The 25,536-nt window shown below is 36.9% G+C and overlaps 1 protein-coding gene across 3 annotated transcripts in view; it reads left to right on the top strand.

The window, feature by feature from the left end:
• PGM2L1 (phosphoglucomutase 2 like 1) overlaps positions 1-25,106 on the top strand; it is an 82,115-nt gene extending 57,009 nt beyond the window's left edge. For 2 of the 3 annotated variants that reach the window (XM_020989578.2, XM_020989580.2), the window contains exons 12-14: positions 3,558-3,747; positions 14,997-15,130; positions 16,541-25,106. In XM_020989578.2, the coding sequence (XP_020845237.1) occupies positions 3,558-3,747; positions 14,997-15,130; positions 16,541-16,643 (427 nt within the window). In that variant the 3' untranslated portion in view covers positions 16,644-25,106. Of the gene's footprint in view, positions 1-3,557; positions 3,748-6,410; positions 7,006-14,996; positions 15,131-16,540 lie in introns of those variants that run through there. The other variant, XM_020989581.2, reaches the window with a different exon arrangement.
• Positions 25,107-25,536: the final 430 nt, after the last annotated feature.

Here is a 25,536-nt window from a genome sequence, read left to right as displayed (position 1 = left end):
GATTCATAATTTCAGCATTATCATTCATTCCTCATCCTCCTTCACTCCACATATCCAGTCATTTGCAAAACTTTATCATTTCTACCTTCACAATATCTTTTACATCTGTTTCCTCTTTATTCAGACAGCAACCATTTCCATTCTGACCTTCATTACCTCTCATCTGGACTATATTGGAATGGCTTCCTAAATGGTTTCCCTGCTTCAAATCTCTCTGCACTCTAATCTATCCTCCATACATCTGCCAAGGTGATATTTTTTTAAGCCAAGATCTGACTATGTCATTCATTCATTCAGTAAACATTTATTAAATGCCTATTATATGCCAGGCCCTGGATCGCTGCCTTGGCATGGTTGGGGGCCTTGCATAGCTCAGTAAAACTATGAGCTGTGCTGTGCAGGGTTACCTAAGAGATTATAGTGGAGAGTTCCGACAAAAGGTGATCCATTGGAGAATAACAGGCTCGTTTTCAGAGAGGCAGAGGAACTAGAGACCAAATTGCCAACGTTCACTGAATTATGGAAAAAGCAAGGGAGTTCCAGAAAAAACATCTACTTCTGCTTTGTTGACTACACTAAAGTTCTTGACTGTGTGTATCACAACAAAATGAGGCAAGTCCTCAAAGAAGTAGGAGTAGCAGATCATCCTACTTATCTCCCAAGGAGCCTGTATGCGAGTCAAGAAGCAACAGTTAGAACCAAACATGGAGCAGCTGATAGGTTTAAGATTGGAAAAGGAGTATGATGAGGCTACATATTGTCACCTTATTTATTTAACTTATGTGTAGAGTGTATCATGCAGAATGCCTGGCTGGATGAAGTAAAAGCTGGAATTAATATTATCAAGAGAGCTGTTAGCAATCTCAGGCAGATGATCCCACTCTGATGGCAAAAAGTGAAGAAGAATTAAGAAGCCTTTTGATGAGGGTGAAAAAGTAGAGTGTAAAAGCTGGCTTGAAGCTTTACATTAAAAAAAAAACAACACAGAGATCTTGGCAGCTGACCCCATTACTTTCTCACAAATAGAGGGAGAAGAAATGGAAGCAGTGTCAGATTTTCTGTTCTTGGTTTCAGAGATCGCTGTAAATGATCATTGCAGCTGTGAAATTAAGATGTTTACTCCTCGAAAGAAAAGTTATGGCAAATCTAGACAGCATACTGAAAAGCAGAGATATCACCTTGCCAACAAAGGTCCATGTAGTCAAAGCTATGTTTGTTTTTTTCAGTAGTAATGTAGACTGTAAGAAAAGCTAAATACTGCAGAATCAATGCTTTCAAATTGTGGTACTGGAGAAGACTTTTGAGAATCTCTTAGATAGCAAGGAGATCAAATCAGTTAATACTTAAATTAATTCAGGATATTCCCTGGAAGTTCAAATGCTGAAGCTGAAGCTTAAATATTTTGGCCTCATAATGAGAAGATAGGATTTATTGAAATAGATCCTGATGTTGGGAAAGATTGAAGGCAAAAGGAAAAAGGGACAACAGAGGATGAGATGGTTAGATAGGGTCATGGAAACAGTGAGCACGAGCTTGGCCAGACTTCAAGAGATAGTGGAATATAGAAGGGCCTGGCATGCTATGGTCCATGGGGTCTGTGGGAAAGGTCTGTGGGAATTCTGAGGAGGACTTCCAAGATCTTGTGGATAGTCCCTCAACCAATCAGAAAGTGCCCCAAACATTCTGCAAAACAACTAGTTCCTTAAGAAAGAGCCCTGAAGGCTAAACCAGTTGCAACCCATGGGGTCAAGGATGGGGCACAGGCTTTGCTTAATAAGCTTATTGAATATTAATTGACACACCCCAAGGGCAGAAAGAGCCACCATTTTTTAACATGGCATGGGATGTATAATCCAAGAGAGGTGAAGATGACAAGGAATAACCTGGAGGAACATGGGATGGGCAGTTCAGGAAGAGTGTAACCCAATTGAGCTGCTCAAATGGGAGGAGTATGGATTTTACTAACCATTTAAAAATTGACTCTGTTTCTGTACCAGCTCGCATGTGCCACTAGGGTGCAGTGTGCCCGCTTCTCGGGAAAAGTGTAATAAAGGCTTTCCTTCACGTACTCCTGTAGTAGATTTTTGTTTCAGATTTTTCTAACAGGGTCACAAAAGAGTCAGACACGACTGAAAAACATCAAAAGTGCCAGATGCTGTGATAAGTGTTAGAGTTACAAAGAAAGGCAAAAAACAGTATCTTCCCAAAAGGAGCTCTCAATGGAACAGGGAAAGACAGCACATAAAAAGAAGTGAAAGATGAGCAGGGAGTGCAGAGAAGGTACTTGACTGGGGATGGAAGGGAGGTGAAGTCCAAAAGACTGCAGCTGTTTGGACGTGAAAAGATGGCTACCCTAGGTGACCTCCTTAAATTAAGGATCTGGGAAGAGCTCTCCAATGTCCACCCTCCAGTCTGTCCAGTCAGTGAGAGGGAGGGGCCCCAACTCACTTTAACTCTAATACTTCCCTATTTATTACCTCTAGAATAAAATAACAAAATCCTTTCTTTGGCATTCAAAATCCTCCACAAGTTGGCCTGACTTATCTTTCCACTCTCGTGTATTACTCCCCTCTTCACTCTCTGTAGTCCAGCCAAACTGACCTGCTCTCTCTGTTCCTTATATATGATGCGTCATTGCCCATCTTCGTACCTCTGCACTGCCCATATCCCATGACTGGAATGTCCTTCCATTTCATTTTCACTTCAAAGACTCCCTCATTTCCTTAAAGATCTAACTACATTCTATCTACCTGATGCCTTTCTCTTTTATTTATTTATTTATTTATTTAATTATTTTTAGACATTTGGGGTTAAGTGACTTGCCCAGGGTCACACAGCTAGTAAGTGTCAAATGTTTGGTCTGAGGCTGGATTTGAACTCAGGTCCTCCTGACTTCAGGGCCGGTCCTCTATCCACTGCACCACCTGGCTGCCCCTACCTGATGCCTTTCTTGATCTCCCCTTCCCCACTAATTTGTATTTAAATGGCCTTGCATTTATTTTGTATTTATTCATTATGTATTTATTAAATGTAAACATTGTCTACCTTACATTCTATGTAAGGTAATTAAGAGAAGGGATTGTTTCATTTTTTTGTCTTTGTACTGTTATATAGTAGGACCTTAGTAAACACTTGTTGATTTGTTAAGTTTCTGCAATGTTCTAGGCACATTTTTTTTTAGGCATTTACTTTATAAATACCAAAAGAAAACAGTTCCTGTCCTCAGGGAGCTTATGTTCTATTAGCTGGGATCATCATATACTTAGATAAATATTAGATTCAAAGATGTTCCCCCTCCCCACTGGTCAGTTTCCCTTTGTGCAAAATGTGGTTGAAACAATCTATTTTCTCATTTATGATTGCCTTTTTCTCTTATTTGATCAAGAATTTTTCTCCTAATTGTTGATGTGAAAGTTATCTCTTTCCATCCTCATCTGATTTTTTTAAAATGATGTGACCTTTTAAATTTAGGTTGTATATCCATTTAGAACTTAATGTAGTATATAGGGTAAAATGCTTGTTTAAACTCAAATTCTGATTTTTTTTGTTTTATCTAGGTATGGATATCATATTTCAAAGACATCCTATTTCTTATGTTATGATCCACCTACTATCAAAAATATATTTGAAAGGCTTCGCAATTTTCATTCTCCAAAAGAATATCCAAGATATTGTGGGGCATTTGACATATTGCACATACGAGATATTACCACTGGATATGACAGTAGCCAACTTAATCAGAAATCGGTAAGTGATGTGAAGTTTCTTGAAGTATTTCTGGCAATCTTGAAGGCAGTATAGTATAATGGAAAGAAAGAGTGATGGATTTGGAGTTAGGGGACTTGGACTTTAAAAATAATAGCACTATTATTTTTTTAATTTTTTAACATTTTTATTTAAAGTTTTGAGTTCCAAATTCTATCCCTCCCTCCTTCCTTTCCCTTCTTTCTCCCTAAAATGGTAAGCAGTCAGATATAGGTTATACATATACAGCTGTGTAAAACATTTTCATATTAGTCATTTTGTACAAGAAGACTTGAATGAAAGAAAAAATGAAACAAAAAAATGAAAAACAACATGCTTCAGTTTGTATTCAATTAATATGAGTTCTTTCTCTGGAGGCAGATAGTATGCTTCATCATTAGTCCTTTGGGATTGTCTTGGATCATTGTATTGCTAAGAATAGCTGAGTCATTCACAGTTGTTCTTCGAAAAATATTGCTGTTACTGTATACAACCTTCTCCTGGTTCTGTTCACTTTACTGTGCATCAGTTCATGTAAGTCTTTCCAGGTTTTCCTGAAATCTGCCTGTTCCTCATTTCTTATGGAGCAATAGTATTCCATAAGAGTCATATACCACAGCTTGTTTAGCCATTCCTCAGTGGGCATGCCTTTGATTTCCAATTCTCAGCCACCACAAAAAGAGCTGCTATAAATATTTTGGTACAAACAGGTCCTTTTCCATTTCTTCTGGATGTTGTTGGGATGTAGAATTAGCAGTGGTATTGCTGGATCAAAGGATATACACTGTTTTGTAGCCCTTTGGGCATAGTTACAGATTGCTCACCAGAATGGTTGAATCAGTTCACAACTCCATCATATCCTCTCCAACAATTATCATTTTTCTTTTCTGTCACATTAGCCACTCTAATAGGTGTGAGGTGGTATCTCAGAGTTGTTTTAATTTGCATTTCTCTGATCAGTAATGATTTGGAGCATTTTTCATATGACTATAGATAACTTTGATTTCTTTGTCTGAAAACTGCCTGCTCGCATTCTTTGACCATTTATCAATTGGGGAATGGCTTGTATTTTTATAAATTTGACTCGGTTCTTTATATATTTGAGAAATGAGGCCTTTATTAGAGATATTCATTGCAAAAATTTATTCCAGGTTTTCTGCTTTCCTTATAATTTTGGTTGCATTGGTTTTGTTTGTGCAAAAACTTTTAAATTTTATATCATCAAAATTATTTATTTTATATTTTGTGATGCTCTCTATATCTTCTTTGGTCCTAAATTCTTCCCTTATCCATAAATCTGACAGATAAACTATTCCATACTCTCTTAATTTGCTTATGGTATCACCCTTTATGTGTAAATCATGTTCCCATTTTGACCTTATCTTGGTATATGGTGTGAGATATTAGTTTATACCTAGTTTCTGCCATACTATTTTCCAGTTTTCCTGGCAGTTTTTATCAAATAATGAGTTTTTGTTCCAAAAACTTAGATCTTTGGGTTTATCATATACTAGATTACTGTGGTCATTTACTATAGTGTAATTTGTACCTAACTTATTCCATTGATCCACCACTCTATTTCTTAGCCAATACAAGATTGTTTTGATAGCTACCACTTTATAATATAGTTTGATGGCTAGACCACCTTCTTTCACATTTTTTTATTGATTCCCTTGATATCCTTGAGCTTTTGTTCTTTCAGATGAATTTTGTTATTATCTGTTTTAGCTCTATAAAATAATTTTTTATAGTTTGATTGATATGGCAAGAATAAATAGATTAATTTAGGTCGAATTGTCTTTTTTACTATATTGGCTTAGCCTACTCATGAGCAATTAATATTTTTCCATTTGGTTAAATCTGACTTTATTTGTGTGAGAAGTGTTTTATTGTTGTGTTCATATAGTTCCTGGATTTATCTTGGCAGGTAGACTCCCAAGTATTTTATATTATCTACAGTTATTTTAAATGGAATTTCTCTTTCTGTCTCGTGCTGCTGGACTTTGTTGATGATATATAGAAATGCTAATAAGTTATGTGAGTTTATTTTATATCCTGCAACTTTGCTAAAGTTAATAATTTCAAGTAGTTTTTTAGTTGATTCCCTAGGATTTCTAAATACAACATCCTGTCATCTGCAAAGGGTGATAGTTTTGTTTCCTCATTGTCTATTCTAATTTCTTTTTCTTCTCTTATTGGTATAGCTAACATTTCTAGTGCAATATTAAATAATAGAGGTGATAATGGACATCCTTGCTTCACCCCTGATTGTACTGGGAAGGCTTCTAGCTTATCTCCATTACAGATAATGCTTGCTGACGATTTTAGATAAATATTACTTAGCATTTTAAGGTAAACTCCATTTATTCCTGTGCTTTCTAGTGTTTTTAATAGGAATGGATGCTGTATTTTGTCAAGGACTTTTTCTGCCTCTATTGAGATAATCATATGATTTCTGTTCGGTTGTCATTGATATGGTCAGTTATGCTGATAGTTTTCCTAATATTGAACCAGCCCTAGTTTCCTGGTATAAATCCCACTTGGTCATAGTGTATGATCCATTGCTGTAATTTCTTTGCCAGATTTCTATCTACTACACCATATTGCCTCATTTGTTTTTTAATTTAAAAAAGGTTTTCTTGATATCTTTTGTTTTTGCTTTACAGCCTACTACCACTACATGCTACTTCATTTTATAAAGAGGAAACTAAGACCCAGGGAAGTTAAGTGACTTGCCTGAGGACACACAAGTAGTGGGAATCAGAGGTGGTTCAAACACAATTTGAATCCAGATCCTCTAACTCTAGAGCTTATCATGCTCTTTCAACTGTGCCATGGTATCTCCATTAATTTAATGTGATAGTACCAGTGTGACCCTGCTTGCTTATGCCTTCTTTTGTACTTTGTTCTGCACTTTTCTGTTCTTTTCAATGTTTCATTGATGTTATTTTCTGTTTTTGGCATTACTGTCATTACCCTTTCCACTTTCTCCCACAACTTTTCAGAACCTTCCCCCCAAATAAAACCCTTCCTTGTAATAAATGATTACAGGTAAGCAAAAGAAATTGTATTATGTTGTTTGTGTCTGAAAGTGTATGTTTCTTCAAATTTGGCCTCAGACACTTGATACATACTAGCTGTGTTTCCCTGGGTAAGTCACTTAACCCTGATTGCCTCACCAAGAAAAAAAAATGAAAGTATATGTCTCAGAATCTACACCTATAGTCATTCATTACCTCTCCATATCTATCATATAAGTCTTCTCATGCTTCTCTGACTTATTCAATTTCACCATTTCTTATGGTACAGTAATATCCTATACATATATGTCCAGTAATTTACTTAGCCATTTCCAATTGATGGAGATCTACTACAAAAATTATTTTCAAAAATATAGACAGAAGGCACTCTACCAAGCTCATTTTATAAAGCAATCATAGTTATGATACCTAAACCATGGAGAGATAAAGCAGAGAAAGAGAAAAGTAAACCAGTTTCACTAGTGAATGTTGATGTAAAAAATAAGGAGACTACAGCAATAAATCCTGAAAATAATCATTGTGACCACATTGGAGTCATATCAAGGAAACAAAGAAGGTTCAGCATTAAGAAAGCAATTGGCATAACTAAACAAATATGCCACAAAGATAACAAAAACCACATGATTATTTCAGTAGACACATAAAAACCTTTTATGCAGCATAGTACTTATTTATGTCAAGAACTCTAAAGAGCATAAGCATAGAAAGACTTTTTTTTCTAATATGATCAGTGTTTCTGGAGAAACACTAAAAGCTTTAACCGTGCAAACGAGTAAAGCAAGGATGCCCCCTATTTGACATAGTTCTAGAAATATGAGCTTTAGCAGTACAAGAAGATGAAATCAAAGACATAAATATTAACAAAGGAACGATAAAATTATCCTATTTTGCAAATAATGTGACTGCGTACTTAGAAAACCCCAGAGAACCGGTGAAGAATCTAACTGAGATGATAGCTTCAGCTGGGTATAAGAATACAAAGTAAATACACAAAATTATCCACATTTCTGAAGAATACTAACAAAAACTAGGAAGAGACAGTGAGACTCCATTTAAAATAAGTAAGTTTGCATACGGTATTTGGAAATTAACCTACCAAGACAAAAACAAGATTTATATAAATACAACTATAAAGAGGCAGTATGGGATAGTAGATAGTCTCAGAGTCAGAAAGACCTAAGTTGTAAGTACTGCCTCTCTCACATAACAATTCTTTGAGCCATGGCAAATCTCTTAATCTCATAGTGCAACTCCCAAAAGCCAGAAGTTAGAGAGAAAGTGCCTATATGCATTAGAGGGGTAGAGGGCTTTTCCTCACCAGTGAATTCTTATACCATTAAAATCACAAATCCAAGCCTTATCTCTGTCACTGTAAGTATGAAACATGTTTTTAGAAATAAAGGGAGACTTAATAATTGATGCACTTTAGAATTCATAAAGCACTGTATTTATGTTACCTTGTTTGGTTCTTACAACAGCTCAGTAAGAGATGCTGTCACCTCCATCTTATATTGGAAGAGATTGTATAAGATGTTCCTGGGATCACCCAGCTAATAAATGCCTAAAGCAGGATTCACTCTCAGGTCTTATTAACTCCAACTTCAGAACAGAAAAAGAAGACTGTGTATGAAATTGCATATCCCACCACACACAACTTTTTAAAAAGTGTATACTCGGTTCAGCACGTTCATCCCTGAGTTATCTCCTTTTTCAGTATTGCCTTCAGACTAGCCACTGTGTCACCGGTTTTGACTGCATAACTTTTTTTTTCCCACACAAAAAGCATTTAAACAATTAAATCAATGAAGGTAGAATCACTGTGTCAAAGAAGATTGTCATGCAAATTGGGCAAAAATGAGTAAAAGTAGAAATAATAATATTCATGTGTTGATCATGAAATATTATTGTGCAGTAACAAATAATCCAGAGAAACATGGAAAGATTTGTAAGAACTGATGTCTGAATGAAATAAGCAGAACCAAAAGAACAGTCCACATAATGACTACAGTAAGATCAATTCAAAGGTCACCAAAAAAACCTCTTGAGTAATTGAGCTTAATGAAACATACCACCCCCCTTCATGTCAGGTGGGGAAGGGGGTATGGTAGGCAGAACTACTGCTATGACAGTATTGTCAGATTTATATCAGATTTTTTTTTCTCATGAGGAAGAGTTCACACTGGAAGAGGCATTGAAATATCTGTGACATAAAGGGAAAAGAAAACAAAACGTTTTAAAATAAAACCAAAAAGATGAACTTCTGAAGACACAAAGAACATTATAATGAGAAAATGGGAAGTTGTTTGAAGAGACTGAGATGGTTGGATGTACAGGAAAGTCATCAGCTTGGAGTTTTAAAAATCACGCAGAAAACTGAATCAAGGACAGGTAACAGAGGTGAATGAAAAGTGTGGCCCCGTTATGTAAGAACCTCCTCAGACATGCTAACACTCAGCTGAGGCTGTCCGGAAAACTTAAAAACAACACAAAGAGGAAAAGAACTATTATCAAGGTAGAAACCAGATAATTGGAGAAGATGGAACTATTTAACTCTCATTTTGCTTCTATTTCTTTTACCAAGAAGTGTGATCTTTGGCCTGGCTAATTGGGAGCTAATATTAATGCTATACCTACTTCACTTTGATGTATTCAAGTCTTTTAGCTCCAGATGTACTACCTCCCTAGGTCCTGAAAGAACTGATGGATGTTAGTGCTGAGCTATTGTCAGTGATTTGTGAAAGTTAATAGAGAATGGGAGAGGTACTGAAGGATTAGAGAAGGGTAAGAGTTCTAAATTTCAAAAAAAAACCCCACCTATTCAGTGTGCAAATATACCGGTAAACAACTTAAATTCCTTTCAGAATTACAGAATGTAATATTAAAAAGCTAATAACATTTGGGAGAGGGGAAGCAGTTATTCCCTCTGTTGATTATCTCTAATTTATCCTGTACTTAGCTTATTTATACATGTTGTTTATATGTTGTCTCCCCTATCAGACTGTGATTTTCTTGAGAGCAGTGACTGTCTTTTGCCTTTCTTTGTATCCTCAGAGTTTAGCACACTGCTTGACACATAGTGGGTACTTAGTAAATGTTTATTAAATGATTTACAAAGACCCAGCAGTGGCTTCATCAAGAATGGGGCACGACAAACTTAACCTTAACTCCTTTTTCATAGGATTATTATGTTGGTAGATCAGAAAATGGTGCTGACGTGATTTACCTAGATTTTAAACAAAGCACTTGACAAGGTTCTTCATGATTTTTCATGTGGAAAAGATGGAGATGTGGACTAGATGAAAAAGTTAATTAAATCTTAATTACATTAAGAGAAATTAGGATTTAAGCAGGTGATAGTCCTACTCTATTCATTTATAAGCTGGAGAATGTCTAGAGGGAGGACAGCTGAAGGTAAAGGTCATTAAAATCATGAATGCTATATGACAAACCTTTGAAGAACTAGAAATTTTTAGCCTGGAAAAGACTTGGTGTGGAATAGATCTGGTAAAGGGGTGGGATTATGGCTATCTTTGCTATTTAAAGGGCTGTGATGGGGATGAAAGATTAGACTTGTTCCTCTTGGTTCAGAAGGATAAACTAGGAACAGGGGTTAGAAATTGCAAAGCAATAGGCTTAAGCCTGATAACAAAAGAAAACTTAACCATTAGAACTATACAGAAATGGATAACCTGCCTCATAAGTGAATGGGTTTCTCCTTCACCAAAAGTTTTCAAGCAAATTCTTGATTATCACTTTTTAGAGACACTGTAAAAGGAATTCTTGTTCAGATAACCAGTCAGATTAGGTGGATTTGAATGTCCCTTCCAACTGTGAGATTCTGTTGTATTCCTTGTAGACATCTTAGGAAACTGAGACCAGGTGACTTGCTTAAAGTCAGGCAATAAGCCCCAGAACTGGGACTTGAACCTAGTATTTAGTTTCCAACTCTGTACTTGTTTATACTAAACCACACTGCTGTTTAGGTAGATTTATGCTGGGCTTACCTTAATTCTCTGTTCAGTTTATAGACATCAGTTCATCTAATTTTCCCCTGAGAAAATTAGTTTCTCAAAAACAGGAGCTTCATTTTTCTTGAATTAAGAAATTTCAGAAGGCATAGTGTTGTACAACCTAAGAGTTGATGACACGTGTTGTTTGGGACTTAGAACCAAATGTACTCTAGCATAAAGCCCCTGTGTTTGTGCATGTACTTTGAATTTGCTTTTATGATGATGTTGAGGTGATCCTTTGTCCTGGAAGGCAGTACCAGCAGTGGAAGCTCTAGAAGGACCTACCATGCTAACACGACTTCAGGTACAGGATTGGTGACAGATTTTCTGTTGTCAGAGTGACCTAGTTAGCTGAGTACACAAAGGCTTACCACTAGAGGATTTCCTAACAGTTGATTTTTTTTTTTTGCCACAGAATTCCATACTGTGGCCACAATTATAAAATATCCCTTAGTACTATATGAATGACCCTATTCTGCTTCTCAGGTGATTATTGTAATATGGGGGGGAGGGGTACAGAAACTCCCATAGCTCTTAAATGATCTACAGGAATTAATTTGATTAATTGTATATTCAATGTGAGATTTATGTGTAATTGCCATTTAGTTAATAGTAGATTATAGAAACTGAATCATGTACTTATTGACATTCTTGCTATAAATGAAGCCAGGTAACATGAATTTGCAGTCAAATGGAAAAGCAGCTCTCCTCTGAGAGTCAAGTTAAAAGGTGGGAAGAGTTGGCTTCATGGTGTGCCCAAAAGCCACAAGGGACATCATCATTTGATGGGACTTGGTCTTCTCAGCTTTCAGTGGTCATGATAAGCAAAAGCAAACACACCACCATGAAAAACATTTTGGAAAATATGATTCAGAATCAAAAAATGAAAGATACTTAAGGTTTGTAAACTATTCAGAAGCCTCATGTCTGAATGTCATGACTAATTCAAGAAAATTAGAAAGTGTTTGATATGTTTATCACCTTCAGTATCCTTTTTCACTCATATTCAACTTCTCCCTATCAACTGGTTTTCTTCCCCTACTGCTTTAAAACATGCCAAAGTCTCCTCCATCCTTAAAAAGACCTTCATTTAGACTCTGTTGTGCCCTCACATTATGATCCTAAATCTCTCTTCCCCTTTTCAACTAAACTCCTAGAAAAAAATTGCCTATGCTTGCTGCCTCCACTTCCCTCTCCCCTGTTCAACCCTTTGCAGTCCAGCTTCTGACTTATCATTCAACTGAAACTGTTCTTCCCACTGTTGGCCACTTTTTCCTCCTGGATATTCTTTATTCTCTGGGTTTTCATAAAACCGCTGTCTCCTGGTTTTCTTCCTACCTTTCTGACTGTTCCTTCCCAGTCTCCTTTGCTGGCTCATCATTTACATCATGCACCTAACTATTGATGCTCCCTAAGGTTCTGTCCAAGGTCCTCTTCTCTCTCCACATTCTCAGTAACTTCACTAGTTCCTGTAGGCTTAATTATCATTTGTATTCCAGTGACTCCCAGATCTATATATCTATTCCCAGTCTCTTGCCAAATTTTCAGTCCCACATCAACAATTGCCTATTAAACATTTCAAAAAACTTAACATGTCTAAAACTGAAATCATTGTCTTTCCCTTTAAGCTCTCCTATCTTCCAGATTTCCCAGTTTCTGTTGAAGGCTCTACCAGGTTTGAAATCTCAACATTGTCCTGGACTCTTCACTCTCTGTTACTCCACATATCTAATCATTCGCCAGATCTTGCTGCCTCTATTTTGACATCTTTCGAATTCCAGCCCCTTCTCTCTGCTCACACAGCTGCTACCTCAGATCACTCTCTTCACCCTCCTAGATTATTGCATCAGTCTCCTGACTGTTCCCCCTGCTTCACGTCTTTCCCCATGCCAGGCCATTCTATACTTTGCTACCAAAGAAATCCACCTTAAATTCAGATCTGATCATGTGACTTCTACTCAGCCAACTCCATTGGCTTGTTTATAGGATAAAACATAAACTCGTCTGTTGAGGTTTTAAAGCCCTTCACAACCGAAGCCCAACTGACCTTCCCATTTTCACTGGACATTACTCTGCGCCCCTCCCCCCATTCTTTGATCCAGTCAGATGTTCCTTATACAGAATATTCCATCTCTAGGCTATGTACCTTTGCACTGGTAATATGCCTTCGTTCTTGGAAAATGTTGCCTCCTTACTTCTGCCTCATAAAGTCTTTAATCTGCATGAAACCTTTTCCACTCTCTCCTCTAACTATTAGTTCTCCCTACCCCCAACTACCTTGTATTTAATTATTTTTTGTAATATTTATTAACTTGGTATTGATGCTCTATGCATTTTGTATGTACTTGTCTCCTCCATTACAATATAAGCTCATTGAAAGGGATTGTTTCATTCTTTACATTTTATCTCCAGTGCCTAGTATTTAATGGCTGTTGCTGCTAACAACTTGCAACCAATAAATATGTGTTGGTTAATTCAACATTATAGAAAATGAATTTTACTATCTTAGGCAAAAAATAACATGTCATAGATAACAGCAGTCATTGCAGAATCAGTTGTCTTTGTGTAGTCACATTATCAACCAGTTAGAGCAAATGTCAAAGTAAATGCTAAATTTATGCTAAAAGCATAAAGATGAGAAGACATATTCGTTTATAACAGCTTCAAGTTGAGCAAATTGTCAGAAATGGAGAGTGAACAGAAGTAAAGAAACTGACTGTAGAAAGATATAGCTGATGCAAAACGGTTAATATAAGAGACCAAAACTGTATAGGCTAGCAGGCATTTGATCTGTTTGTCAAATGGAGAGATTTGGCAGCCAAGACTGATACCAGTTCAGAGTACAAGCTCACTTGGAAAACATTAATCAAGAAGAATAAAGATCATGAACAGCCTTGTTTCATAAAATAGCAAAAAGCTGCTGAGTAAAGAATGAGGCTGCATGTAGAGTGTGGTAGGAGATCCAGCAAAACCGGATTACTGGAAGAGTATTTGAAGGTGAAACCTGAAAGAGGAAAAATAAATATGAAATAGAACTGGTCTATCAGCATGTCTACTCATCTCTCTTCGTCAGTGATGATCATGTAAACCTAAATTTGGACTCTACTACCTTAGTGCCCCATGAGGTATGTGAGAAGGATGGCTGGATGAATGAATCAGGTTATCCAGGAGAATGTTCCTGAAAAGAATGGAAGGTATGCTTCAAAGGGAAAACAAAGAATCCAGAAAAATAAAGGGGGAAGTTATATCATGGGTACCAGTAGAGTACTACCTATTGCTGACAGTGGCTTTTGAATGAGACACAGCCTGTAAGACATGACCAAGGACATGTATGAGATGGTTTAGTTTAGCTGTGTAGTAAGAGAATAACGGACAGAGGGCCACACTGGTACCCTCAAGATGTTAAAAGAATTAAATAAAGGTCCCCAGTGCCCTGAGTTAGATCCTCTATGGAGGACATGGACCAGAATTTCATAGGCTAAAAGGCATGGTAATGTTTTGATCTGTACTGTGGAGTTATTACACTAACAGATTCACGTATCTAGCAAAATATAAAGGCATGGCAAGGTTTTGATCTGTACTGTGGAGTGAATACACTAACAGATTACACTAGCAAAATATAAAGCATTAATACACATGAGATAGAAGATAGTGATATTAATATAGCTTATTGACAGTTCAGTTAGCAAATATTCTTTCCACTCAAGCATGTCACAGAGAAGGAAGTTTTAAATTTGGGGAAACAATGATGCCTTTGAAAAGGCATATTTTTAAATACGCATTCATTCTTTAGTAAAATTCTTTTCTTTCCAAACTCAGGGGCCACCTCCTCTAAGAAAGCATGCCTAATTGTATACTCCACTTCCCCAATTGAAAGAATCATTCTCTCCTGGCCTCTTTCTTAGTAGATTGCTTGTACTCCTCTATCCATTTGGTCACATTCTAATTTGATTCTAATATGATTAGAATTCATTTTCCTTTTACCACTGGGCTTCTAGTGGTAAACTTCTTGAGGACAGTGACTGTATCTTGTTCCATCTTTTTATCCCCAGCCCCAAACACAAAAACCTGGGACGAGGTAAGCATTTAATAAATGTTAGGCGACTTGAGTAATTCTGTTGATTCGGGTGAAGTGTAGTGTATGAGGATGAGAAGAAAGGATACTTATTAGGGGTTCACCTGTTGTTACTTTTATACATAGGTGCTGCCCGTGAGTAAAAACAGCCAGATGATCACATTCACCTTTCAAAATGGCTGTGTTGCTACGCTACGGACAAGCGGAACTGAGCCAAAGATAAAGTATTATGCCGAGATGTGTGCGTCCCCTGACCAGAGGTGAGGTGAATCTTAATGTGAGGGCATTTATGACTGCCTACGCATGAGAAGTTAACTCTGTATCTCTTAGCACACAAAAATCAGTAACTTTCTATTTGCCAACAACTGAAGTTTAAACTGAGTTTAAAACTGTAGAGTTTACTCACTTCACAGTTTTAAAAGTTTTTTTCTTGTATCTGTGAGGTCAGCAGTGCAAATATTGTTATCTTCATTTTACAGATGAAGAAACTGAGGTGCTAAGAGGTTGTAATTTTCTCAAGCCAGGATTTGGTAAAACCAGAGTCAGATCATCTGACTGCATCCGTTGTTCCTTTTACCATATCAGGCTCTTGTCTTAACAGTCAACAAGCGTTTACTAATCATTTACTTTGTGCCAAGCATAATGCTAGTCTATAGGGTGTAAATATGAGTGTGAAAGAGTTCCTGCCCTAAAGGAGGTTACATTATACTGGGCACACCAATAAACACTCAAATCTTTCTCATTATTTGGCAGTTACACTTTGTCTACTTATCATGAAGATTTCAGATTTCACCAAATTATTCTATAATACCTGAACTGAATGTTCTTCAAAGGCTGTGTACTAGAGAATAGTGCTAATTCCAGGATCCCAGTTTATTCAGGTTCTTGTTATCTTTATTTTGCATCATTAAATTACCTGGCCTAGAAAAATTCTTTTGCTTTATTCCAGCTAAAACCTTTTTCACCTACCAAGGTTCTTTGGTCATTATAGAAACCCACTTTTTTCCCCGCAACAGAAAGTCAAGTATTCCTTAACCTAGTACTTCTTCAGAGTCAATGTGTTATCAGTTAATTTATTTGTATCTCAGTTTTCTCATTTTTGATATGCACAATAGTAATACTTATACTAACTACCTCATAGAAATATTGTGATGAAACTTTTTATAAAGAAATTTACATTTAAAAAGTAATAAATAACTTTTAAAAGTAATAAATAACAATTGTGTAGTTATGAGCTGTTATTATTTCAGCAGGTATAAGCATATTTGGATTTTTTTTTAATTTGGGAAGGATTTTTAATTTAATTTTTACTTTTAAGGCTGTCAGTTATTCTGTTAGATTCCTCTTCTGAAGCCTCATCTTGCAAGGTTCTTGAAGGCTGTGCCAGGAGAGCAAAATCTTTGGCAGGTCCCATGAAACTAGAAAGGTTTTGAGCATGGGCTTAGCAATGGACTATATATTATTATCTGAAGGCCAGACAGTGTGCAGAAAGGCACATCCCCAAAGGGTTGTCCATCAGATGAGTTTTTTTGGCCATGGCAACTCACTGAACAGTCTTCTGAGGGCATTTGCCTACAGTTCCTAACATGGATGAAATCCTGGACCCTTGAAGTATTGGGATAACATTTTGACTTATAGAGTATCTAAACTTTTATATTTTTTTCCCTCAGTGATATTGCTTTACTAGAAGAAGAACTGAAGAAACTCATTGACGCTCTGATTGAGAATTTTCTGGAGCCCAGTAAGAATGGACTGATCTGGCGATCTGCTTAGACATCTTCTAGGCTGTTGCTCTACAAATGGCTGTGTGCACTGTCACGTGGAACAAAAGATCTAAGACCTACATCTAACCTTGTTCTTATGTACATTTGTCTATTTCAGAACTCACTCCTTTAAGACCTATAATGAAGCAGATCTTCTTTGTCACTTGATTAACCAAGTTGCGTAACTTTAAAAGAGACTAAAATTTGAAAGCAGGTGAAATAATTGAGATTTTCAGTTATTTTGACCAAAAGTCATATACACTGAGCATTAAAAACATCCTTTCTCCAGCCTTCGACTTGAAGAGCTCTGTAGAGGTCATACAGAAGTGAATTTTCCTCTTGTAATTTGATTAGGTTTTGGGAGTTTTTTTGGTGTCTTCCATGTCTAGTACAGTTCAGACAAAAATTAGCTAAATGTTCCAAATATTGTTTGTGGTTGTCAAGTTATTTAGGGGAATAAAGCATCATGTTGGTGAGAATGCAGCGCAGCTTCTTTAGTACCCCTCTGGCACTATTAGGGGTCTTCATTTACAAGTATGTTAAAGTAGAATAGTTACAATATCTAGATTAGTACAAGATGTGTTCTGGCATACGATTTTAGCACCTTTATTTCAGGTGCTCTTTATGAGTTGTACTTTTCCAGTGTGCATCTTAAAAATGTTAATGTTTATCAAACAATAGTGGCAACTCTCTTGGGAAACTTTGCTTTTGACAACTCTCTCAGTGCCTTCCAAGGGCTTTGGTGTGAGCTGAGATAATGTCCCCACAGATTCTAGTTATATTTTCCTTCCCAAACAGGGGCCATTGAACATGAAAGTGTGTGTGTGTGTGTGTATGTGTGTTGTATATATATATATATATATATATATATAGTGGTCAGCACCTTGCCTTTTTGTACAATTCTTCCAGATGGCAAAGGTGCTTGAACTACTTTGTCAGATAGCTAGGGTGTTTTTAAAAATATCACATAGGATCTTCATGAGAAGCAAGTCTGAAACCATGTACTACTGTTGTTAAGGATTTCCATGTTAAAATTCAGTGTCGCTATTTGTAAGGAGAATTGTGATAGAGAGATGGAGCTTCAAATTTCAATTGAAAATAAATTAACTTCACTTAAGAACCAGATCTTTTCAAGCAGGTTCATCTGCTGTGATAAAGATCATTCTGTGAATGAGGTTTTTGAATAGTGTGTTAATTTATTATGGCTTCCTTGAAATTTACTCGTTTTCCAAGATTGCTTAAAAAATCAGTGTGGAGAAAGTTGTCCTAATCCAGACCAATTATTATTTAATATTTTATTTCATCCCTTTTTTTTAACACTACTATTCAGCCAACACACGGAATTTTAAAGTAATTTTTAAACTTTATTTCCTCTTCATAATTATCTCTCAGAGGTTTTATAGGCATGGAGTATTTAAGTGGGAAGATGACAGGGACTCTTATGTCCTCTTTCTTGGTGACCACGTTGGGCACCTCCAGATATTTCTGACTTAGTTTTCAAATATAGTTAGAGAGGAGTCTTTAGTCCTCAGTTGGTTACTTAAAAATAAGTCACTACTCTGTCATCTTGGACAGCAAGTTTTCTTCCTGTGTGGTTTCAGTATTTAAATACTGAACAGCATGGAAATATCATATATCACAACGTAGTTCATACCCTTTAAAAGCTGACATTTAGGTCTTAATGCTGAACCAAATACAGATGGGTGAAGTATTATGAAACAATACTACTAGACAATTATCAAAAATTCTTTAAACATTTACTTTAGAATCAGGTTGATTTCTCCAGCCTTGCTGATGAGGAGACAGTTTGCTTTCATTCCATAGAGCTATATCTTTCCAAAATTGCCTTTGGTTAGTTGATTTGGCACTCTTGTGAAAAACTTTCAAAAGGAAAAAAACTTCAAAAAGGAAAAAAACTTCCATTTTACTGATTAGTTTGTTTAGTGCCCCCTTGGACCTCTCGCAGTTACACTTTGTAGGATAGTTATCTCATAAAGAATGCAGAGTAGCAAGGGTAAAAGTTCCTTGGATGTTAAGGCTCTCAAGTAAGAGGAAACAGCTGATAGGATTTCAGTGACCCCAACACATGTCACTAACCAACCAGTCTAGTCAAGTAAAATTATAGTTCCAGTTGGAAGTTGTTATGTCTGTTCACTTTTAATTGAGCTCAGTTACATTTAAAAACTGGTTTTGGTTGGGTTTTTTTGTGTGTGTGTGTGAAAAAAATTGTTCATTTGTTTTCCCCTTACCTCTCCCCAACCCTGTCCTTGAAGCTAGATCATGGATGACTTGCGTAAAGGCAAGTAACCAGATATAAAGAGAACCACATTTTTGTGTATAATTGATGTTGACAAAGGCTTTGCACTAAATAGGAAAAAACTCGTAAATTTTTGTTTGGCTCTATGAATGTATATTGTAATGTAGGAGATTGTTGCACAGAAACCCACATGATCAATATTATTTTTTGGTAGTAAAAATCTGTGTTTAAGTGTCTACAAAATAGAATGAAACTAAAAAAGATGGGTTGTCTCCTTCGGTCATTAAAGCCACATTGTATATTTCATTCTGATACGAAGAGAACAATTTTATTTGGCCACTCACAAGTACACAACATTGAATTCAAGGTGAAAAATCTTTGCTGCTTGGATTATTATTTTCAAAATTGAATATTTTCAGCTTTTTTTGCTTTATCTTCTTTATAAGACCTGTTATTTTTATGTGTAGGAGATGTCCTGATGTGGAAATCTGCCCCCCCGCCCCCCCCGGAATAATCAACAATGCATATATGGCTTAGTCTTAGAAAGTTGCCTGGGACATAAAGAGGTTAAGTGACTTGCTTGTGGTCACACAGCTGATTTGTGGCAGAGGCAGAACTTTACCAGGTCTTCCAAACTAGCACACTATGCTGCCTCCAGATATATTTAACTTACACAAATCTTTGAAAATGCTCTCAAAGAATATAGATGCAGAGATAACAAAAGACCAGTATGATTACCAGCTTTGTATATTTGGAGGACTGACATTAAAAATAGTGATTAGATATGTTCGTGTAGACTGAGGTTGAGACCTAGAACTAGTGTATGGAATTAACAGGGAGGTCACATTTGGCCTACTAGAAGGAAGAATTTCCTGATGATTTTACCTGTCAAATATTGCAGTGCTGTGCCCTTTGAAGGAGTAAGGTGTTTATGCAGAGGTTGGATAACCCCTCGTCCTGTATGTTGTGGAAGAAATTCATGTGTCACATGAAGGGTTGATCTGAGGTCCCATCTGGTCCTAAAACTCTTTGTAGATGTACAGCTGGCTAAAGTGTCAGGTCTAAGCAATGGCAGGCTCAGCTATACAGACCCAGGACTTTGGCCCAATGTTTTTAACATTTTCTCTTACAACACAGAAGATAGAATAGGGGTAGGTTTGCATTAGTTTGTGGAAGATGTAAAGTTTTTAGGCTTCCCAGAAACTTAGGAAAGAGGGTTAGAGTCCTAAGTTGGGGGCCATAATTTTTTATAAATTAATTTAAAAATATTAATTGGAGAAGTTACTAGAAACAAATGTGAGCCCATCAGGCCAGTTTAGAGAGGGATGTGCACTTGTGGAAGAAAAGTAAGTAGTTATAACACAAAAACAAGATGAAAACGAGACATTGTGTGTAAACAGAGCATAAAAATATTGATTTGGGAGATTAGGTAAATACATGCACATATAGGTATTTACATACCCCAAAATCCACCAATAAGAGGCTACACTCATGGTTTTTTCAAGCCAGATTTGTGGAGAAAAGTCAAGATTATGTTTAGACCAGTACAAAATCACAGTAATAGAAGGAAGTTGAATAGTAATAGTTACAGAATCTGAGGTGGAAAAGAATTTCCAAGGGCCGCTAGTTCAACATGTACCCCCAAAAATCTCTTCTTTAACATCCCCAACAAGTGACCATCTAGCCCAGGACTTTTTAACCTCTTTTGTGACCTGGACCCCTTTGGCAGCCTGGTGAAACCTATGGACATCTCAGAATGATACTTTTAAATGCATAAAATGAAATACGTTCAATTACAAAGGAAATCAATCATATTGAAATATGATTTATTTGTGTATGTATTATATTTTGAACTAAGGTGATGGACTTTAGGTTAAGAGCCTTTGATTTAGCCCCTGGACACTTCCAGTGAGGAGGAACCTATGTTAATTTACGTTAATTTACATTTTCTCTATAGTTTACCAAGTATTTTGCTCACAACAACTTTGTGACTCTAACTTATCTCCATTTCTAAAATGAAAAAACTTGAGGACAGGTGATGTGACTTGCCCTAGAGTTCTAATGGAGAAACTAAAAGCAAACCTACCTTTTACTTTAAAGAGCCAATATCAGTAAGATAAAGGACAGAGAGTGGGAGAGAATTCCTCTCTTGTACTTGGTGGACCTGATTATTATGTCAAGCTCCATCCAGGCACCACAACAGAATAAAGAACTTGGAAAGGATGATTAATATAGGAGGAAGATAATTAAAAAATAAATGGACTTGGAATTAAGACCCATGAGAAAAGGTTAAAGGAATCCCGATCCTCCAACTTCAGAGAAGACTGAAGGATAATTTAATTGGTCCTCAAAAGTAAAGCAACACTTGAACTGAGAAAGCTGTTCTCCATTTCCAGGGAACACAGAGTTAGAGGAAACAAGGTAAAGGCGAAGTAGCAGGCAGGCTATGTGACCTGGGCAAATGAGTCTCCCCATATTTAAAATGAGAGATTTGGATTAGATAATTTCTCAGGTCCTTTTCATTCCTAGGAGTCTGAGTTAAGGTCTGAGAGGTTTAAGTTAAGGTGGAGGAACTTCCTAACAAGGATTGTTGAATATTTGGAAAGTGTGAAGAGAACATGACAGACTCTTGAAGGCTTTAAAAAGCAAGCCACATTTTCTTCTGATTTGAGATTTCCTGGAGATGGGAATGTGGATTCCTCATACTGATGTCTTAAATTTCTTCAAGCATTTTTGGTGGATTTAAGCAAAAGTTTAAGTGTTTTAAAGCCCAAATAAATCGATAATTGAGTTTCATTCTGAATTTAGAAGAAGATAATATTGCAAGTATTTTCCCAAGGTTGAGTAAGAAAGGCAGAAACAAGTATAGTAAAGATATTCTTAGACTTCACTTTTCATTCCTCCTGCCAGAATGGCCTGAACACAGTCCTTTCCATTTTAAGGAGTGCCTGGAGCTTTTTGTTTTGTTTGTTTTTACACATGAAATATTTACTATATAGATGTAGGACCTTTGGCAAATCCAGAAGGTTTGAGAAATTGGAGACTTGGGGGTATGTTATTTCAGGAAATGGATCTTTGTTTCTTAAGCAGATAGTATGTATTTCTGGAATATGTAATGATCAATGAAATGACATCATTTTTAGCTAGAGGACATAATTTTGAAAATTAATTGCTCTGTGAAATGTAACTAACAGTGTTTGCTACAAATGTTTCCTGTTCGTGTTGATGATACTTAAAACATCCGTATGATTCCATTTGGAAAAGTTTCCTTTTTCTGCTTTCTACCCCTTTTCTTCCCTCCGTTCTGTTTTGTGACTGTGAAAAGCTATCATCCTATTACCTTACTGATGGAGTTCATTTGTGGATTGTTTGTTTTGTTACCACCAAAAAGAAATGTGGGGGTGAAAAATTGAATGTTCAGAACTCATTTGGGTTTGTCTGAATACAGTTAATTTATTATGAATCTTTTGAAATTCATGTTTTTGGGGATGGTTTTGAGAAGCTGATGGGGAAAACAGTTGTTTTCACCCAGACTAATGACTATTTGAACATTTGATTTTGTTAGGTTTTTTTTCACTGCTGTTCATCCAAAGATTTTAAGATATTCATAATAAGCCTTTGTTCTTTGTCTCAAAGTGTTGGACAGCTAGAAAAAGCCAGAAGTCAGAGAATTGTTCTGTCTGCCTATCTGAACAACACAGCTATACTCATAACCCCTGTCTGTCTTAGTTTTCAAAAAATAATATTTACTTCAAAAGTCACGTCTTTGTTATCTTGGTCAGCAAGCTTTCTTCCTCTTTCTAGTTTCAGTACTAGAAGCAGGGTGGCATAATGGAAAAGCATTGGACAGGGGCGGGGAACCTGCGGCCTTGAGGCCGCCTGTGGCCTTTTGGGTCATCAAGTGTAACCTTTGACTGAATCCGAACTTCACAGAACAAATCCTTTTATTAAGGGGATTCAGTCAAAGGGCTGTACTTGAGGACCTAGAGGGCCACATGTGGCCTTGAGGCTGCAGGTTCCCCACCCCTGCGTTGATCTATGAGCCTCAAAACATGGATGGGTTCTTGTCTTGACTCTAACTTGCAATATGACCATGGTCAGGTCTCTTCACCTCTTGGGCCTGTTTCCTCATTTGCAAATGAGAGGGGCAGACACCTCTTAAGGAATCCTCCTAGTTCTGTTACCAGTATCCCCATGGCATTTAATATTAAAGTCGCATAAAGTTATTGAATCACATAAGGTACCACATCAGAAACACACACATATATAGCCTCGCCCTGTAGGCTCCGTGGTTTTTTAGGTGTAGCTTGAATCTACTTAACAGTAGTTTGATGAGTTTATCTATTAATTAGCTTCCTAATCCTTTACCATTATTTAACTGATTGTAATAACATTTGTAGAAATTAAGAACAATCAGGATTCTCTTTGCTAAATTTATTCAAATGATATTTGCTAAGCACCCACAGATCTATACTTTCTTTTTTTGTGCAGAGAATAGAGTATTCCTGTCAATGCATGATAGATAGAACCAGGATTATCATCCTTGTTTTTTATCATTGAAGAACTGAGGCTTAAAGAAATAAAATAAAACTTAGAAATAAAATTTTTAAAAAGTCGTAGAGAAAACTGGGCTACAGTCACCCTGCTGAAGTTCAGTGTCAGAGCCCCGAGCCCTGGTTTCTGGGCTCCAAGTCTATTGTTCCTTCCATCATACCATGCTGCCTTTCTGTTCCTATTTGGATGATGGCACACTGTCTTTAGTTCCTACCGTGCAGCTCTAATAATTGAATGGCTTACATTTATATAGTGTTTTATTGTTTACAAAGTACTTTATACACACGATCTTCTCTTATTATTTCAGTAACTTTATTATATCAATAACTATGAAAATAGGCAGGACAAATATCTTCATTTTACATATTGAGAAACTGAGACTCAGAAAGACAAAGTAGACTTCTCGCTGGACAATCTTGGGCAAGTACTAGAAGGGGGATTTGGTTGGTCCTTTGACTCTAAGTCCAAGGATTTTCCGTTGTAATACCTCCTACCTCCCAGTTGCAGCAGCTTCTGGGAGAGAGCTTTGTCTCAGTTTGTGCAACTGAAGGAACTCAAGTTTAGTGTCAGAGGTTCTGCATACACCCAAAGTATCATCTGAGAAGCCTACTCAGAAGCTGAGGGGTAAGAGTATGAGTGTGGTTGTTTGGCTTAGAAATGTCTTGGTGACCAGAGAAAAGTGGCTTGTATAGATCTGCATAATGTTCAAAGACTTTTTCCTGAGTAAATTGTGGTGGAAAGATATCAGTTACCGAGAGACCTGGGTTCTAGTCCTGGCCCTGTTTTATGGCCTTGGACAGATCAGTTCTCCCCTCTGGGCCTCACTTTCCTTCATTGTGAAATAAGAGAAGTATACCGTGTCCATCTCATCACCAACATTCAGTAAGAGATATCTTCACACGCCTACAAACCACATTTTAAGGGTGAAGTAGGTAAAGGTTTGGGGCAGCTAGGTGTTGCAGTGGATAGTGCACCGGCCCTAGGTTCAGGACCTGAGTTCAAATCCAGCCTCAGACACATAACGCTTACTAGCTGTGTGACCCTGGGCAAGTCATTTAACCCCATTGCCTAAGCAAAAAAATTAAAATTAAAAAAACATTGTTGTGAAGGCTCAGTTGCTAATGGAATTCTAGAATTGATCCCATAAAGAATTCCCTTCTTAAGTCTGCTAGCATACCCTCCCAAGGCAGTCAAAACTTTTTGAACCTCATATATTTTAACCTAGTTATAGAAAGAGTTGTGTCTGATAAGATGTGCACAAACTGACAGGGGTGAAGTATGGGTGATGTTTACAGCACCCTGAACGTTCTTCCAGGCATAGTCTCACACACACCCCCTTGTGTTATTCTGTTGAAGGCTGGAGGATTACATGCTCTGTTACAAACGAAGCATTATTTTCCTTATTAGATGTGTGACGATAAGGTTTGCACCCAGGGGTCTGAATTTAGAATTGTGACTTTGGTTAAGCCACCTTAACTCCATCAGGTCAATACCTTCTTTGTTGCAGATAATTTTCCTATTGTGAGACCGGGGTGTGTTATAAATACTGCTTGTGAAAATTTGCACTTTTTCCTAAACATTTGTGTATGGATTATTTTCGTGGTTTTAGCTAGATAAAGTGTTGTTAGTAATAAACTGTTCATAATAAATTTCCTTGTTTGAGTTCTTTGTTCTGATTTGTTTGGGTTTTGTTGACATTAACTTATTAAATATTTGCATCTTCCCAGGTGATGCAATTGTAGGGTACTGAAGATCTGCTTAAAACACTCACGAACGTATTCTCAAACCTCCTTTGGGGTTTGAGATAGCATAGGGTTTCTAGCATAGTGTCAGGAAATCCTTAATAGGGCACAGCTATATAGTGCGTTGTAGTTTAACAACCCTGTGAGGTAAATAAGACAATAAGATTATCCCTTTTCTACAGGCAAGGAAATTGAAATTCAGAGAAGCGGCAGCCCCAGTGAGTGGCAGAGCCAGAATTCAAACTCAGATCTTTCCATCTTTCCACTACAGTAAAGCTGTCTCAGGAATAAGAATGACTTTTAAAGTTCTGTATGTCTATAGCAAGTGTGTGGGACAGCGACCCCAACCC

Source organism: Phascolarctos cinereus, unplaced genomic scaffold, assembly GCF_003287225.1.
Source record: "Phascolarctos cinereus isolate Bilbo 61053 unplaced genomic scaffold, phaCin_HiC Scaffold_726;HRSCAF=1367, whole genome shotgun sequence".
Taxonomy (NCBI): Eukaryota; Metazoa; Chordata; class Mammalia; order Diprotodontia; family Phascolarctidae; genus Phascolarctos; species Phascolarctos cinereus.
The sequence above is the reverse complement of the archived record's forward strand: the minus strand, read 5'-3'. Positions and strand labels throughout refer to the sequence as shown.